The sequence below is a fragment of the Pygocentrus nattereri genome, chromosome 12, assembly GCF_015220715.1.
Source record: "Pygocentrus nattereri isolate fPygNat1 chromosome 12, fPygNat1.pri, whole genome shotgun sequence".
In the NCBI taxonomy this organism is placed as follows: Eukaryota; Metazoa; Chordata; class Actinopteri; order Characiformes; family Serrasalmidae; genus Pygocentrus; species Pygocentrus nattereri.
The window spans coordinates 26,291,287-26,310,644 of record NC_051222.1 but is presented as its reverse complement, the minus strand read 5'-3'; the positions used below and the strand labels follow the sequence as shown (position 1 = coordinate 26,310,644).

Below are 19,358 nucleotides of genomic sequence, written 5' to 3'. Positions count from 1 at the left end.
AATGACACGTTCACGGCCCAGTTTAACGTCTTGCTTTATTTGTTTAACTGTTGTATAAAAGCAATACTTCCTCTCATGATCTGTTGCTTAATTTGAATGCTGGTGGACACTACTACCGATTTTCACCATCATTTGACTGTCGTTTACCCCTATACCATTTAAGGAAAACAGAACATTAGTGAGCTTTCACTTTATGCCTTGTGGATTAGTATAACATTGATTTATGGCTGTTGGGTATTTTGAAGGAGCTACGTGTACAAGCCAAGTTGTGTCTTATCTCACTGATAAACTGAGCAGCGGCAGATAAATAGTTATGTAATCTCATCTTCCTTGCACTGGACATTTCATTCATGACCGTGTGTCCTCTTTGGAAAGGCACATACATACACTTCTCTTTGGTAATGGAACAGAATGTATACTTGTTGCAAGTTTTGAAATCTAAGCAAGTCATAACTGTAGATTGTTGGAATGTGTCAGACATTTGTGCTGGTCTTCTTGAAAGATCCCGATAGAAGAACAATAAATGCTCACGCAGCAGACTCAGCCAATCAAATCAAGGACACCATGTTAATGAATACTGCAGTGTTCTGCGCCAGCACGATTTATTACTGATAAACTACTGTTCAGATATCTGGACAGTTAAAGCTCAGTGATACTACTTTTTCACCGAGAAATTACGTCTTTTCTGTCCTCAGGTCATGCCTGTGAATCCTTTCGAACTGGTTGAGCAGTTGGGAAGTAGTGATGTGCTGTCATCCACTGGAGGGTGCTGTGGTCCCCAGGAGTCATGCTGCATGTAAAAGTAGAAAGAAAATGTCATGTAAAGTGCCCATATCCTACTTTTTTTTTTTTTTTAATTGTGGTTTTCCCTTCTGGTCCACTTATAGGCCAAATCAGAATGTTTGTCAATGTAGTGGATGCCTACAAGTCTGGGCGGATAACTTGCATCCAGGCATCCAGTCAGCATGGAACGAGCTCAGTTTATGGCATAATTTACAATAAATGCAAAACTAACCGACAAATTGTTGGCAATAATTGTAAAATCTTGTTGTGGGTACCAAATTTACCCAAGTATGTAGTGCTTTTACTTAAATTTTCCAGATGTTTCATATTTGGGTTATTGTTGTTTTTGAATTTGCAGCAGGAAAACAACCTTAAAGTTTTTTTTTTTTTTTTTTTACATTACTAAAACACTGCTTCTAACTTTAGAATGAATGGGTGGGGCTACACTCCTTTAGGCTGAATAGATGGATATATGGTAAATGATGTTTCACATGACATCACAGAAACAGTGAATTTAAAACGAGCAGTTTTTGCAGCACAGTTTTCACGTATGGACCGTATGGACTGAGTAGTGAATGCTGCACTTTGAAATTTTAACAGTGTTTACATATTTACAGACTTAAATGCCTTGTTTTTCAAAAATGCAAGGAAAAAAAAGGTTTTCCATTACATGGGCCCTTTACCATAAAGAGGTTTTATTAATGTTTGTATTTTGACTGACAGTTTTGTTACCTCACAAGAAATTATAATCATGGCATATACATATCCTAATGTTTTGAGTAGTTTAGTAATGTAATACTTGATATAATTACCTATCCTGTAGTTACCAGAACACTTAAATGAAACATTAATTTTTACATGCAGAAAAGTTCGTAAAGCACGGTCTTAACTTTTAAGCAGCACTTTTTGACAGTAAATAAAGTGTGAAGGTCTACAATGTGCTACTGTTATAAGCCAAATTCATTCATATCAGAGAGAAATAAATGCTTAATTTTAATCAATGATAAATGTAATATGCGTGTAATTTTCCTTCTCCGTTGTATTGCATTTCATCATCTGTTTTTGTTTACAGAGAACAGATGAATATCAAGGAGAGAATGAAGGGACGAATGATGTAAAATGCCTTTCCTCTGCTGTGGTAGAAGTCCTAATTATGATGTTTGTGATGTAGGCTGGTTTTAGGTCTTCTTTAAATGGAGTTTTAAGGGCCCATGCTATGGAAAATGCAAATTTCTTCACTATTTTGACATAGTTGTAGTATGAAAACACTGTCAAAGTCTCAAACCATATTGAGTCTCCAGTCCACATTTAGAAAATTCATAACAAAACATCTTTTGGATTCACTGTTTCTGTGATGTCACAAAAACCAACATTTTTACACATAACCACCTATTCGGTCTACAGTAGTTAGCCTAGCCCAAATAAGCAGTGTCTCAGCCTTGATAGCTTTTTAAATGAGGCACAATACAGGCCAGCCAGTCCGAATAGAGATATTTTACATGTATCTGTCTTAAAGACACAGTAATGTAAATAGAAAATTGAATTCCAAGACATAGAGAGGGTGGTCATGTAAAAATCAATTATGGCCATTCTTGGTACATAAAACCACACATCTTACAAGAGGACCCAGAGGAAAACATATAATAAAAGAAAGATATAGTCTATGGGACCTTTTTAAAGGCCTTTTTTAGCAGGTACATGCAGAATAAAAGGGAGTTTAGTAGTAAAACAATGATAAAACGCCTTTTACAGTACTAGTATATTATTTGTACGGTGGCTACCGAAATGTAATCAACATGTAAGCGACTTTGTACCTTCTAACGCACTCGTCAGATCTGAGCATCTGTCCTAGTGCCAACTCTCAGTAGAAGAGTTTAGCAATCCTAAATACTATCCAGTTGGCAATCAGAAGTGTCCTTTGGCTTTAGCCAGCCACTACTCCCACTCTAGTGTTATTTACTGCCGTTGTGAAAACTGACCGTCTAATTGTAGGGACATATAATCATGCGCATAATAATGATTACCGTGATATCAGTGTGAATGTTCAACCACTGTAGTGTTTTAAGAATTTCATGTGCAGTATAGTAGTGTATTACTGATCCTAATGTGAGGATTTGTGGCCTCTACTCAAGGCAAAACCTATTATTTCAGGTTGAATGAGCAAGTGAACTTCCACTCAACTCGGCTAATATAAAATGTCATCAGGCTTTCACGCAGATGCTTGTGGGTTATTCCTGGAAACATTCTCATCATTTTTGCCAGTTAAAAAAAAATGAAATGCAAGGTCTGTTTTCTTTAAAGACCTGGATAGAAAAACCAGAAATACTCACTTAATACTCACTTAACAATGTACGGAAGCCTTGACATTAACAATGTACAAATGTTTTTGTAAATTAAAAACAAATCCTTAACAACCTTCCATAACGACTTTGTCTTTAATCATTGTCATTTGCAAATGGTTAGTATGGCACATTATTATTGCATATAGGTACTTAATGTGGGATAATAATGCATATGATATATATTACATATAGATACTTACATAGTCGTAAGTAGGGCTGAATGCTTTGGATTAAATATCTAATTGCTGAATAAATAATTGTGACTGCAATTTAAATTGCAATTCTGTAATTTGATCTTCAGGGCTTTTTTTGTTGTTGTTGTCGTTGTTGACAAGACCAGATTATTGACCGTTACTATCTTGAGGCTTGACCCTTTAATGTAGGGTGCCAGACTGCCAGTAAGTTGGCTGAGATGTCACATAACATGGATGTTCGGTTCCCTCTGATCGGTCTAAGTTCTCAGGTTCTCAGATTCTTGGTAAATTGGGTAAATTTAACTTTGAGAATTGTTAAATTGTGATTTTAATATAAAAGCGATTAATCTTTCAGGCCTCGTCAGAAGCATAGGTTTTGGCAAATAACCTCACAATAAGTCAACACATCCTCTACGTAGGATGTACTTCCGCACAATTTAATACACAATTACTTTATTTGTAATGTATCTTATTGGAAAAATAAACATAAAATGTGGGCTGTGCAAAAGTTTCCCTAAACGCTGAAATCAGCAAATAAATAGACATGTTGCACCATAATGTGTAGAAAAATGTAGAGGATGCCTTCACGAACTTTCACTTAGAAAATGAGCAAAGCCTGTCATTTCAGCAGGGCTGTTCAGATGTGTGCCTATTCAGCTGAATAATGAGGGGAAATGTGTTTTGATTGGTCTAAATTTTGTGCAGTGCAACAAGCAGCATCCACTCCGTTTATTTTTAAATGAACATTTCATTTCATGCTTTCTGGGAAAATACTGTGTACTCTGTGAATGTTTTCACACATGGACATTAATCGCCTTAGAGACCTCCTTAGAGACTTTTCTGTATGTGAAAAGGCGATATAAAGTTGGGGATGGATGCTCTCACCTCTGTTAACTGGTTGCTCCCCAAAAACATCCCCAAAGTCACGAGGAAACTTCTCTCCGTGCTCATTTGCATTCAGCGTGGCCGACGGTCGCTCCAATTGGCTGTTCCGGCCGTCAGCTCTCCGCCCCCCGGCGCTCTCGGCCCGCGATTGGCTGCGCGGGTCGCCTGTGGCCGGGCCTGGGCGAGAGGCACGAGTTTGGCGCTGAAGTGAGTTCAGTTTCAGCGGCGGCGTTGTGGAGCCAAGCTGGTCCCTAATGCACAAGTCCCGGCGACTCGCGCGCAGCTGAGATGAAGCCGGACTCCGATTGGCTCTGATTTTTTTCTTTTCTTTTTTCTTTTTTTTTTTTTTTTTTTAAAGCCATTTTCATTCAAAGCGGGTTTGCCCATTATCAACATGGCAGAGCCGTCCGTGCCAGCAGCAGTAGCCAGTGCAAAAATGGCGTCACTTATCCGGGTGCGAGCCGTGACTCTAATTTTCTTGACCGTCAGCGCTTGCTTAATCACCCCGACGAGGGGCAAAGAAGGAGGAGGAGGAGGTGGGGGAGGAGGGGGAGAGGAGACCGTCATCATCGGCCTGCGCCTGGAGGACACGGACGACATTTCCTTCATGGACAAGGGCTACCTGCGGGTCAGCGAGAGGTCCCGCGTGAAGCTTAGGGTCTACGGGCAGAACATCAACAACGAGACGTGGTCCAAGATCGCCTTCACGGAGCACGAGCGCGGCCGGGTGGTGGGCAACAACCTCGACAGCTCGTCGGGGGGCGACAACAAGAGCCAAGAGGAGACCGCGTACGGGGTGCACCCGTGTGGCATCAGGACCTCGGACATCCTCATTCTGCCCAACATCGTGCTGAACCGCAAGACCTCCGGCGTGGTGGAGATCGAGGTGAAGCCCCTGCGTAAGACCGAGAGGAGCAAAGCCTACTACCTGTGCATCGCCACCTCCACGCCGGCCGGCACGCACGACCCGTGGACGGAGAGCACGTGGATCTACCACGAAGGCGACGACACCAAAGTGATCGTGGTGGAGGAGAGGAAGTTCCTGCTGCCCTTCTGGCTGCAGGTCATCTTCATCTCCATGCTGCTGTGCCTCTCCGGCATGTTCAGCGGCTTGAACTTGGGGCTCATGGCTCTGGACCCGATGGAGCTCCAGATCGTGCAGAACTGCGGCACCGAGAAGGAAAAGAACTACGCCCGGAAGATCGAGCCGGTCAGGAGCCAAGGGAACTACCTGCTCTGCTCGCTCCTTCTGGGCAACGTCCTGGTGAACACCACCCTGACCATCCTGCTGGACGACATAGCCGGCAACGGCCTGATCGCTGTCGTCATGTCCACGATAGGCATCGTCATCTTCGGGGAGATCGTTCCGCAAGCCATATGCTCGAGGCACGGGCTGGCCGTGGGCGCCAACACCATCTTCCTGACCAAGTTCTTCATGCTGCTCACCTTCCCCGCGTCCTACCCGGTGAGCAAGCTCCTCGACTACCTGCTGGGCCAGGAGATCGGCACCGTGTACAACCGCGAGAAGCTCCTGGAGATGCTGCGGGTCACGGACCCGTACAACGACCTTGTGAAGGAGGAGCTGAACATCATCCAGGGCGCGCTCGAGCTCCGGACCAAGACGGTGGAGGACGTGATGACGCCGCTGTGCGACTGCTTCATGATCGCGGCGGACGCCACGCTCGACTTCAGCACCATGAGCGAGATCATGGAGAGCGGCTACACGCGCATCCCCGTCTACGAGGAGGAGCGCTGCAACATCGTGGACCTGCTCTTCGTCAAGGACCTGGCCTTCGTGGACCCCGACGACTGCACGCCCCTCAAAACCATCACCAAGTTCTACAGCCACCCGCTGCACTTTGTTTTTAACGACACCAAGCTGGACGCCATGCTGGAGGAGTTCAAGAAAGGTGAGGCTCTTCTCTGGCGAGGGTTCAGGCTCAGGTTTTGCGCGTTTCTGTGGCCGTTTCTCTGGTAAAGATCTCAGCATAGAAAATGCAGTGCGTCTCCCGCGCCTTTTACGCACCGTGCGTAATGACGCCCGTTTCAGGTTTAACGGCATGAGAAGCTGCTCGTCTCTGCACTGGGCATTTCTCGGTTTTACGCACTGTAGTTGTGCGAATTCTAGACGTGATGCGTTTATATTGGAAGTAATATCTCTCTGGAGTTTGGCGCACATTGGGGTTGTAACCAGCTTTTGTCCAGCTCGTCTTGCACTTTTCTCAGCTTTAGACCAGCTTGGTCACAAGATCCCTGCGTGTTTTCTATCTGCTCCTTTTTAAATAGACTCGTGAAAATACGTGCAACGCTTGTGTCCAACTCCGTGCCTTTTACGCATGGTGCGTCATGGTGCACATGTCCTATTAAAACACAAGGATGCTGTTTACTGTGTTGGGGAGAGCCACAGTAAGAGTGTATGTCTTTGTGGAGACTCACAGAGGAGCTGTTAACCCAGCTTTGGTGCTCAGTTTTGACTCATACAAACTTAGCCAGGAGGTTTAAAGTTAGGCTACACATCACTCACACTGACTGGACTGGACTCAATGAGTGTGCTGTAGCTCAGCGCTTTTACTCACAGCTGAAACTTAAAGCAGCTTTGGTTCTTCTTTGGTTAACAAAGTGAGCAAGAGCATCAGCCCATTTTCCCCATGTCAAGAGTATTAATTAACACAGGTTTGCTCTGTGGCTTATTTGCTCATAATTGTTGATCTATAAGCCCTCCAGGTGCACCAAAACACACAGGCTGAGCAGAACATCAGATCAAAACCTTGAGAAATAGACATCTACGTAAAAGGGAAGATCTAAATTGACTTGATATTATGTGTACATCATGAATAAAATGTATTACATCACACAATCAATGGTGTAAGTAGGCTCTTATGGGCCCCAGCGCAAAAGGAATGAATGACCCCCATAAACAAATGTACTGATTAAAATATGACGGTGTAATTGGCTTGTTTACTGGCTATTCTCATACCTCAAACATGTCGATACTCTCAAGGCTGGCCACTCCACTCACTATCATCAAATGTTAACCTAAATGTTTACATTAGACTTCCTATTTATGATTTTAAAATGATAGTAAGATGCCGAGTTAGTGATTATCCTGAATAAGATGGATTATGAGCAGTATGTAAGTATTGTCTCTTTAGTGTTGATGGAAGCTGACTGGTGAGGTATGTTGTGGGTAATGGTAAGTTCAATCTTTCTGGGAGTCGTGGCTGTGCAGTTCTCTCAGTTTCTACACAGGGGGCACGATCAACAACACCGAATAGTTATGCTACAGATCATAACTATTACCAAGCACTGTTGCTAGAGGTGAACTGCCAGACAGAACAGTATTGATATAATGTGTTTTGTTCATGTGAAAATGAGGGTTGGGGGTTTGTCACTTATTTTGCAGTGTAGGTGCTGAAGGGCATCAGAGCAGAGAGTTTGAGGTGTTTGAGCTTCTCGAATCCAAGCTAAAACAGTCTGGTAGGGCTGTTTGATTCCATTAGTTGATTCTGCACAGTAAAAGGACATTTGGCAGAAATTGAATGCAATATTCATTAAATCTGACATTAGAAAGGAAATTTGGAAGGCTCTGAGTACTGAGTAACTGAGTAACAGGGACTCCCCAGAAGTTTCAGCCCTGCAGTGTTGTTTGAAGTATTTTCTGTTATAAATGTAACATTTGTAGAGGAAGTGATAGCTGAGTATCTTAAACTTCTTGTGGGCAGGTTGATGAACGTACAAGGCTTTAGAGTCGGCTCTCGATTCTTTTTGGGATCGACTCAGCCCAAGTGTTGGGTGACTGAAGGGTGTGCTTGTGGTCCCTCCCTTCACTTAGTTTAAATGTATGCGTGCTGTTGGCCGTCACCTGCAGCGTTAATGTTTACACGCCTCCCTCTCTGAATCTGAATGCATTACAGATTTGTGGGAATAGTGCAGTGTGGCTTAGGTTATCAACAGGGTCATCATGTCCAAGAGCCCCTCTCTGTTTCTCTCTCTCTGTTTCTCTCTCTCTCTCTCTCTCTCTCTCTCTCTCTCTCTCTCTCTCTCTCTCTCTCTCTCTCTCTCTCTCTCACACACACAAACTTTTCTCTCTCTGTCTCAATCTTGACTTCTGTCCTCTGCTACATGCATTGTTTACCCCAGTCTTTCTCTCTCCTGTCATCTTTCTTTTCTCTTTCTTTTTCTACTCTCTCTCCTTTTCCTCTCCCCATCTCTCTCCCTCTCTTTCTCTCTTTCTCCCTTTTCCTTACCTTTTTCCTCCCATCTCTCTCTCTCTCCCTCTGTGACTGTGATTATAACTGATCTAAGGTGTTTGGGCAGGTGACTTTATGTGCATGTCTTTATGTGAGCACACACGTTTCTTTAAGTTAAATGATAACAGTATTTGACCTCTGACTTCCACCTACAGGCTTTACCACCTTCATTACAACACTTCAGCAGGATCAGATGCAGTTTCTATAAGTGACTGCTTAGAAGTTTAGCCTGCTTTGACTATGATTGGCTGAAATAATTTAATCAGTACTAGAGCTGAAGTGTTTATATCTACAATAGAATGCTTTGAAATCATTGAAAGAGTATATTTGTACTGTTTACATTGTGTGTAAATGTCATGATGAATGGACCAAAAGAAACTGCCTGAAATTACTTACATTGAAAGTACAGTAAGTTTTTTTCTTTTTCTTTATCATTTTGAAGATATGAGGTTTTCTTCTGACAACAGCAATATATGTGTGTGTGTGTGTGTGTATATATAGTATATCACAAAAGTGAGTACACCTCTCACATTTCTGCAAATATTTTCTTATATCTTTTCATGGGACGACACTATAGGAATGAAACTTAGATATAACTTAAAGAAGTCAGTGTGCAGCTTGTATAGCAGTGCAGATTTACTGTCCTCTGAGAATAACTCAACTCACAGCCATTAATGTCTAAATAGCTGGCAACACAAATGAGTCCACCTCAGAGTGAACATGTCCAAATCGTGCCCAATTGTGTCGTTCCTCCCTGGTGTCATGTGACTCATTAGAGTTACAAGGTTCCAGGTGTGAATGGGGAGCAGGGATGTTAAATTTGGTGTTTTGGGTACAATTCGCTCATACTGGCCACTGGATATTCAACATGGCACCTCATGGCAAAGAACTCTCTGAGGATGTGAGAAATACAATTGGTGCTCTCCACAAAGATGGCCGAGGTTATAGGAAGATTACTAACACCCTGAAACTCAACTATAGCACAGTGGCCAAGGTCATACAACGGTTTTCCAGGACAGGTTCCACTCCGAACAGCCCTCGTCAGGGCCAACAAAAGAAGTTGAGTCCACATGTTCAGCATAATATCCAGAGTTTGGCTTCAAAAAATAGACACAGCTTTGCTGCAAAGGTCGAAGAAGAGGGACGTCAGCCTGTCAGTGGTCAGACCATACGGCGCACAATGCATCAACTCGGTCTGCATGGCCGTCGTCCCAGAAGGCAGCCCCTATGAAGCTGATGCACAAGAAAGCCCGCAAACAGTTTGCTGAAGACAAGCAGTCCAAGAACATGGATTACTGAAACTATGTCCTGTGATCTGACAAGACCAAGATAAACTTGTTTGGCTCAGATGGTGTCCAGCACGTGTGGTGGCGCCCTGGTGAGGAGTACCAAGAAAACTGTCTCTTGCCTGCGGTCAAGCTCTGGTGGTGGTAGCATTATGGTTTGGAGCTGCATGAGTCCTGCTTGTACTGGGGAACTGCAGTTCATTGAGGGAAACATGAATTCCAGCATGTACTATGACATTCTGAAGCAGATCATGATCCCCTCCCTTCGGAAACTGCCACGTGGCAGTTTTTCAACACGATAACAACCCCTAACACACCTCTAAGATGACAGCTGCCTTGCTGAAGGTAAAGGTGATGGACTGGCTAAGTATGTCTCCAGACCTAAACCTAATTGAGCACCTTAAGTGGAAGGAGGAGGAGCGTCTAACATCCACCAGCTCTGTTATGTCATCATGGAGGAATGGAAGAGGATTCCAGTAGCTACCTGTGCAGCTCTGGTGAATTGAATGCCCAAGAGGGTTCAGGCAGTGCTAGATAATAATGGTGGTCACACAACATATTGACACTTTGAGCACAAGTTGGACATGTTCACTGTGAGGTGTGCTCATTTGTGTTGCCAGCTATTTAGACATTAATGGCTGTGTGTTGAGTTATTCTCAGAGGACAGTAAATCTGTACTGCTATACAAGCTGTACACTGACTACTTTAAGTTATATCCAAGTTCCTATAGTGTCGTCCCATAAAAACATATAATAAAATATTTGAAGAAATGTGAGGGGTGTATGCACTTTTGTGAGATACTGTGTACATGTATGTGTGTGTATATATATATATATATATATATATATATATATATATGTATATGTGTATGTGTGTGTGTGTGTGTGTGTGTGTGTGTGTGTGTGTGTATACTGCCTTGTATTGCATCATTTATAAAGCAGTCTAGGCCACAACACCCCTTACACCCAGTGTTAATAGGCAGGGCTAATCTATTGTAGGCAGAAAAGGCACATATATATCATTGTTTTTGTGATGTCACAAAAATTGTGAATTCAAAACAGGCAGTTTTGCATCTTTGTTTACATTATTCAACAACTACTATAAAAACTAATATGTTCACTCTCAAAACCTAAGGTTCCTAAATGATTATGGAACCTTTCTTCAATTTTTACTAAGGAGCAATAAAGGAACTAATAGTGGATCTTATTTGAAATCACTCCATAGAACCTTTTTGGCACCTAGTTATATTTAGAGAGTAAGGAATAGACCTGCACACCCTTTTAGGCGTAATGGGTTAAATCAGTTTAATTAAACATTAAGACTGTGACATCTGAAGATTTTATATAGTTAGTATAAAAGTAAAGAACATGTAAGTTGCACTGCATTGTAGAAAATATACACTATATGTGCAGGAGCTTATAGACATCTGCTCATCCAGAGTTTCTTCTGTAATCAAGGGTATTAAAAGTCGTGGGCTGGAGGTTAGGGAACCTGCCCTGGTTTAATTTCATGGTGTGACAAATGGTTCTGAATTCTTTGCTGCAGTAATTTGCTGCCTCTATTCTTCTGAGAAGGCTTTACATTAGATGTTGGAGCATTGCTGTAAGTATTTGATTACATTCAGCCACAAGAGCATTAGTGAGGTCAGGTACTGATGTTGGATGATCAGTTCTGGATCATTCCTGTTCCCATCAAAAGTACTAGATGGAGCTCCATCACTCCAGAGAACACAGTTCCACTGCTCCTCAGCCCAATGCCTGAGGGGCTTTATACCCGTTTTGCTTGGCATGGTGATCTTAGGCTCCTGTACAGCTGCTCCAGAGAGTCACATTCTATTGTCAGTGCTTTTCTATGGAGATTTTTCAAGCTGGGTAAAAACCTGAGTCAGCAATCAGTATACCTTAAAGAAGCTGATTTCACTAATTAGACGGGGTGTGTATGCAGTACATCTCAATCCATCCAGTATTTAAGCAGTAGAACACAAGAGTTTGTATGCTATAGTGGATAACGTCATGGCTGTGATTTGGTTGCAGACACAAGCTGAAGGCGATTACAGTGGATAATCGCAGCCATGATATCATTCGTGATAACAGAGCTGTGAGTGATCGATTGCTTTTAGTGAACTGATTACTGAACGAGCATGGGGTGACCAAAAGACTTTTTGTACACTAAATTAAGAAGCAGTGCTTTATAAAAAAGCCACGGACATTTGTGTGATGCATCTGTTGTGCAGACAAATCAAAGACTTGCCCTATGAACTGTTAAACTGGCTGTTAAGAGAAACGAAACCATTAACATTAACGTCACATACAAGAGGTGTCTGTCAACAGTTGCAGCGATTTTTACTATTGGAGGACGGCAGGCTAGATAAACCTAGCTGACTGGCTGTCAGACATTACTTATAATGAGCCACGAAAAAAATCCGTCTATAAAGCTAGTGAAGTATGAAATATGCATGGATGGTTTATAAATGTGTTGCTGTTTTTGTTAGTGAAGTTGACATTGTCTTACCTTTGTATTCAAAATTCATGCTCTCTGAGTTTGAGTGTTCCCGCTTCAAAGGCCGTCAGACACAAAAATCCGAGACCATTGTTTTTAATGGATGTACACACACTGGCACGGTGCATCCACGAGTCTGATCACTGTTCAGCTTCTCAGCACGTCACAGCGCACCATGCAGTGTTTTGCCATAACTAGATTCAATTATAGCCATATTGAGACCAGAAAAAGCCACAGTAGATCATGTCCTTGAATGTGACTCAGAGAAAGGCAGTGAGCCTTTTACGTAAAAAGGCATTCTGTAGCAGAGCTCTGCTACGTGACAATGTGCAATGTTGCACTGCATGACGTGGCACATCTAGTTTTATTTTTGTATTACATCCTTAAGCCACCATTGCATTATGGTATGCATAGGAATTTGTAATGTACATCATCAGTACAACAAAATTTGCAGTCCATTATGGGTTTCTGATAGTGTACTACAGGTTTTATCATAGAAATTTCAACAACACTCGATGGCTGACACTATATATAGCACTATTTCTGTGATATGAAGTGATTCAGAAAGCAACAACTGTTACTGTTGAAAAAAAAACATGCTGATAAAAACATCCATCCATCCATTTCTAAGCCGCTTCTCCGTCAGGGTCGCGGGGGGGTGCTGCAGCCTATCCCAGCAGTCTTCGGGCGGAAGGCAGGATACACCTTGGACAGGTCGCCAGTCCATCGCAGGGCAGACAGACAGACACAGACAGTCACTCACACCTAGGGGCAATTTAGCATGTCCAATTGGCCTGACTGCATGTCTTTGGATTGTGGGAGGAAACCGGAGAACTCATAGGAAACCCACGCAGACACGGGGAGAACATGCAAACTCCACACAGAGAGGACCCCGGTCACCCAGCCGGGGAATCGAACCCAGGCCCTCCTCGCTGTGAGGCGACAGCGCTACCCACCATCCCTACCGTGCCGCCATCCTGAAAACGACAGATGTAAAATGGTTCTCAAGCAGTCAGATCGTGCTGTCGGAACAAATGCAGTAGTTAACTTGGCTCATATGTTGGAAGTTGGAGCTTGGAATTGCAATCAAGCTGCAATTTGGGAAAAGATGAAAGTGTAGTTAGCAACATTAGTCACATTAACACACTAACATTAACAATGTGAGTGATAACTTTAACATTATTAACCTCAGATATATTTAGTTCACTTCAGTTCAGTGTTATAGTTTGACCGACCACTGTGTCTGTGTGTTGACTGGTCTACAGCAAATCCCATTTAAAAGTAGGGAAGCAGTTCTTTATTTTTAATATGGTGTGAGCAGGCATGTTGATTTGACGTCATACACTGAGCTCATAGTTGAGAACATCATCCTGACTTTCCAAGTAGGAATTCCCAGTTGAGGGTGCATTACCTTAGATTTTTCCTAGCCGAAGGTGGGAAATTCCAAGTTTGGAGCTTCGGTTAAATGCAGCATGACTTTTTTAGAACATTGCCACAAAGTCTGTCTTTCATACATTCATGCAAGCCAAAATGGGTTTTATGCATGTGTATAAAACAACAAAGCTTGGTGTCATGGACCACCTGCAGTTGTTTGAAAATGCTTTACTTGCTTATATACGTAGTTTTCATGTTTTGTCTATAGTGGTCCGAGACAAAACATTACATTGCTCCAGGCTTAGCCTTGAGAATGAGCTTTGAGTTGTGAATTGCTTGTGACTTAGTGACTAGGACATGGGGCCATTACAAGAATGTTAGAAACCTGTTTGTGTGTGTGTGTGTGTGTGTGTGTGTGTGTGTGTGTGCCCTTTTTTGTAATTTTGGCCTGTCACCAGAAAGAACTCGCCATTGGCTGTCTGTATTCTAATGACTGATTAAGAGGGTGGGGGTCAAAGTTTCACGTCATGGTGGCTGTGGTCAGCGCACACACACACTCGGTTCAAAGTGCTTTGTATGGTAAGTCACTGTTAATTAATCTATCGCCTCTTGCAGAGCAACGCGGCACTCCAGAGCGGGAACAAAACACCACTTCCCACCATGCACACTCCTTAAAGAAGTGAAATCTGTTTCCACTCTGGTGTAGCTTTCTCAGTTAAAATGATCGCTCTGCCAATCTCACAGAAATTCACGAAAGGAAGAAAAACAGTTTCCCTGATTTTTCCTGTGGTCATTCAGCCAAAACGTGTTTGGTGACTGAAGTTTGTTTCTTTAGTTTTGCACTGGAGCTGCGAGGCTAATGTAGCTAACAAGTAATGGAAGCTTAGGGTAAGCTTATAACCACAGGCTAGCATTGTGCAAACTACACGCCTAAATCTTCGCACACTTCCATCAAAAACTATATAGGGCCCTATTTCTGTGATATGAAGTGATTCAGAATGCAGCAACTGTTCCTGTTGAAAGGAAAACAAGCTGATATCCTAAAAACAATGAGTAAAATGGTTCTCACACAGTGAGATTGTGCTGACAAATGCTGCACTTAACTTGGCTCATATGTCGGAAGTTGGAGCTTGGAATTGCATCATTTCCAACCCCTGCATTCAAGCTACAATTTGGGGAAAACATGAAATGAAAGTGCAAACTTAAAAATAGTGAATTCCAGACACTGAACATGTCTTAACTGCTACATTTGGGGTAACTTGGATTTTCGGTAGAGCCATCATCCTTTTGTCAGACTTTTTTTCAGTGGCTGGAAGCGAAACCAACGTTGGCCACTAAGCCAAAAAGCAGGAGTGAAAACATTTAGTCTGAAGGGAAAAAAAAGGTCATCTACTGTAGAAGGCACTGACCCAAAAGAGAGTCCCCCGCGACTTCATAAGGCAGACTCCAAATTCTTGGAACTACACTAATTGTTCCTTTATGAGTGTAACAGTGAGTTTGTCATACAGGAAATGACCACCTAGCAGCAGGTTGTGCATTTAATTAGTAAGTCGGAGTTTACGTTTTGGACCTGGCCCAAGGCTATGCTATGCAGTCAAGCAGAACTTGACAAGAATTATTCCACTGACTCTGTTCACTGCTTTGTGAATGAACGTAACTTTTCTCACCTCAAAACAATGAGTCAGTATTGCTACGGACACTATTAGGGGAGCGGCCTTGTGGCTGACAGTGATGCTATTTTAGAGCAAACAGTAGCAGCTCTATATTCACTGGCAGTGTTTGATCACTTTTGCAGTATCAAAAACCTGTTTTCCTTTCAGTTTCCTTTTATTTTAATACACTATTTGGAAATGCCTGCTGCCCTTTACATCATATAAATGTCAGAGACCACCCTTTATTTATTTCATTTCCCTGGCAAAATGGTCATCATTAAAGTACAATTTATTCATTCCTTCAGGAGGTATTTCTGACATGATTAAATCAGCTTTAAACTTGCATAATGACCAAAATCAGTCAAAGTAAAATAAGTGAAAAAAAAAGGAGTTTTTCAAACATGATAAAAGATACAGGGGAAACGGGACTCCTAAAAGCCACTCTAGACGTGGTAGACCAGCAAGACTGTATAAAACTGTATATCAATGCACAGTACTGTATATTAAACGAATATGTTCGAAATGAATACTTCAAGATGGACTTCATGGACATCTTTGTGTTCATGTTAAGGTTTCTTTGTGTCTGGAAATGAAGCAAAAGTAGAACCTTTCACATCTTTTATTTGCGTCTGCCTTTTTTCATATTTTAGTTCTAGAGGTCATCACTCATCTTTAGCTGTACCAAGCCGTACAGAAAAAAGGCACGCTTGCGCATATGGGTTCTTCCTGATGTGTGTGATGGGAGAGGGCTTTAAAGTTTCTTTACCCCTAGTCCAGGGATTGATGTCCTCTCCTGAACCTAGTGACCTTTCACAGTAATTTGGTTCACTTCCAGTATTGTTATCAGTGATTTGTGCAGGCTGCTTTGAGTGAATTTGTGCTAGGTGAGATGATTTGTTATCACCTCAAACTGGCTAATGAACTTCAGAGCTTCATTCCAGTAGACCCCCCCCATCACATTTTCCTTTGGTCTGCAGAGTCTGTTTGTGCTCTCTGCTTGCTCATCAGTTTCTCCCTGATATTCCCTCAAGAGCTCTTGTTTGGTAGGTTGGGAGGTCAAATACTAACTTTAGGATTTAATGACGGCAATTTAGGTAACTCTTTACTGTAGGGCAGTGTTCAGATAGGTACATGACACCTACATAAGCTCATCATGACAACGGACTCACACCTACATAAAGGTTTATTCCAGATGCTGTTGTCTGTCATAAAGGCTGCTTTTGTCAGTTTTGACTGACGAAAGTGACTTTGTGGTTTGTGTATATTATAGTGACATAATGCTGAATATGCCATATAGCTTAAATCTTATAAATAGTAAAATGAAACTACCTTAAAGCCACAGAAAGTACTCACTTTTGTTCAACCAGCGCCCCATGGCAAACTCTGTAATATAATCAGCTTTGTCACTGTGAATGACATGCATGTAATTTCACACAAAATGCATGCACAGGTCCAGTACAACAGAGATGCCAAGCTTATCACTTGTGAACCTGTTCACTACTGTTCACTACCATCTGTTCAGTTCCATCTTCCTGTTAAATAGTTAAGTAACGCTGAAATACCTCACTGAATAATTAACTCATCTCATTGATTTATCAGTCTACTCAGGCTCCCTAGTTTGGTCATGTCCGATTCCACCTACAATAGTCAAAAAAATGACCAACAGGTTTAGGGCTTTCATGCTCCCTGTGAGTCATGTGAATGCTTCTTTTCAAACTGCTACTAAGGAAACATTGTTGGAGTACTCAGCGTGTTTGGAGGAGAACATCACCAATTCTGTAATCTTTGCTAATATGGCACTGGGTGATATTGGGTGTTGAGAGAGGTTACAGAACTTCTGGCTGTAGGGGATGGCCAAGGATGGCTATCACCGGGGATCAAACTGATTATAAGGGCAACACTTCGACGACTGGGCCACTTGGGAGCCCTCAGAAGCTGCTTTTGTGTTCTTCTTTAGAGTACACCTTTACATGCCTTGTGCTGATTTTAAAATAATTAATAAACAAGCATTCATTGTATTTCTTTTAAAGATGGTAGATCTCTGCTGTCAGAAGAAAACATTTTTCAGTTTTTGACATAATTTGAAAATGCCTGTTGCCCTTCACATTGTTTGTAAATTTTATGAAGAATGGGCCATAAGACACAGCCCAAAATGATGTCTGGTTCCATTGACTTACATTAAAAGTAAAGTAGGTTTTTTCCTTCTCTATAAAGTTACCAATTTGGAGATACAAGGTTTTCCTTCAATAACAGCGATATATTTTTTATTTAGCGAGTAAATGTTCTAAATTATTATGCAATGTAAAATATTATTAAAACATATATATTTTTTGTTAATTTTTTTTTACATTTTAAAATGAGCTGTTTTTAATTCTTAAGATGAGCATCAGAAAGTAGACTATCATGCTGAAACTACAAAATCACAGCTAACACTATCACATCAACCAAGCAAGTGCAACCATTGCTGGAGAACAAACAACCCAAAACCAACATGCCAAAACATTTCTTGAACACACTACAATATCTAATAATATCTAATATCTAATAATATCTTTATTAATATAGCACTGTTCATATTGGTGGCAGCTCTAATTGCTTTACAAGTCAATATTGTCCAGTAAAAGGTGGAATTAAGTTCCACAGTTCAGAAGCATAATAACTGAAAAACTCTGCATTTTCTGTATTTTACGGAAGGTGTTTGCAGGCGGCCAGTATCTGCAGATGTAACATTATGTGCTGGAACAAAAACAGACAGACATTCTGTGATGTATGTGGCTGCTAGCTCATTTAGAGCCTTACAAACGAGTAACAGAACTTATCCTGGGTCTTTAAGGTTTGACATTGTCTTGCTGAAATGATCAACGCCTTCCCTGAAAAAGATGTTGTGTGGATGGCGGCATATGTTGCCAAAACCTGCACATATTGTTCAGCATTAACGGTGCCTTCACAGGTGTGCCAGTCACCCCTGCCATGTGCACTACTGCACCCCTATATCATCATGAACGCTGTGCACTGATAACAAGCTGAGAGGCTTTTAGCCCGATGGACAAAATGTCTGTGATTTCCAAAAAGAATTTCAAATTTTGATTTGTTGGACCACAGGACACTTTTCCACTTAGCCTCTGTCCATTTTAAATGAGCTCAAGCACAAAGAAGGCATCAGTGTTTCTGGGTCCTGTTTATGTAGCTTCTTCTTTGTGTTTTAGTGTTTTAACTTGTATTTGTGGATGCAGTAATGAACTGTTTTCACAGACAGTGGTTTTCAGAAGTGTTTCTGAGCCCATGCAGTGATTTCCGTTAGAGAATCATGTCTGTTTTTAATGCAGTTCCACCTGAGGGCGCAAAGATCATCAGCAAATACTGGGTTTTGGCCTTGTCCCTTACATACAGAGATTTCTCCAGACTCTCATAATTTAATGTTATTATGTTCCATATATGATGAAAAACAAATGTTCTTTGCTATTTTATGTTGAGAAACGTTATTCTTGAATTGTTGCTTTATTTAATTCCCTCCCCATCTTTACTTCTGCAAGAGTTTGTCTCTCTGTGATGCTCTGTTTATAACCAATCATTTGACCTGTTGCCAACTAAACGCCAGGGGCTTTTTTAGCATTACACAACTTTACCAGCCCTTTGTTGCCACTGTCCCAACTTTTTTGGAGCATGTTGCTGGCATAAAATTCAAAATGGGCATTTTGTTGTTTTTTTTAATAATAAAACGTCCCAGTTTCAACATTTCATATGTTGTCTTCGTGCTGTTTTCACCCTGACTTTTTCGGAAGTGGGGTCGTATGATTGAGACCACTCTAAAAACGGTTCCTGAGAGGCCTACCCAATATTCAAGGTGGTGGCTTAGAATCTTGTGATGAATAGCAGCCAAAGCTAACATCTAATAAGACAAAAATAGAAGTATGTTCTGCATCAAAGCTAAGCTGAAGACACTGACAACACAAACCAGTGCAATTTTAGCTCTGTCAGTACCACTTAGCACTACTATGGTTAGAATGAAAACCTAGTTGATACTTCTCAAATAACTTTTTCAATGTTAGATATACGTTTAATTGTCCAATTGTTGAAAACATGCTTTTCTAAG

The 19,358-nt window shown here is 41.6% G+C and overlaps 2 protein-coding genes across 3 annotated transcripts in view; both read left to right on the top strand.

The window, feature by feature from the left end:
* The window catches only part of as3mt (arsenite methyltransferase), a 29,035-nt gene extending 25,833 nt beyond the window's left edge, over nucleotides 1–3,202 (top strand). Inside the window, exon 11 of the mRNA XM_037543744.1 lies at nucleotides 696–3,202. Within this exon, the coding sequence (XP_037399641.1) occupies nucleotides 696–800 (105 nt within the window). The 3' untranslated portion in view covers nucleotides 801–3,202. The remainder of the gene's footprint in view (nucleotides 1–695) is intronic.
* Nucleotides 3,203–4,598: 1,396 nt separating this feature from the next.
* cnnm2b (cyclin and CBS domain divalent metal cation transport mediator 2b) overlaps nucleotides 4,599–19,358 on the top strand; it is a 55,259-nt gene continuing 40,499 nt past the window's right edge. For both annotated transcript variants that reach the window (XM_017712167.2, XM_017712168.2), the window contains exon 1: nucleotides 4,599–6,114. In XM_017712167.2, the coding sequence (XP_017567656.1) occupies nucleotides 4,599–6,114 (1,516 nt within the window). The remainder of the gene's footprint in view (nucleotides 6,115–19,358) is intronic.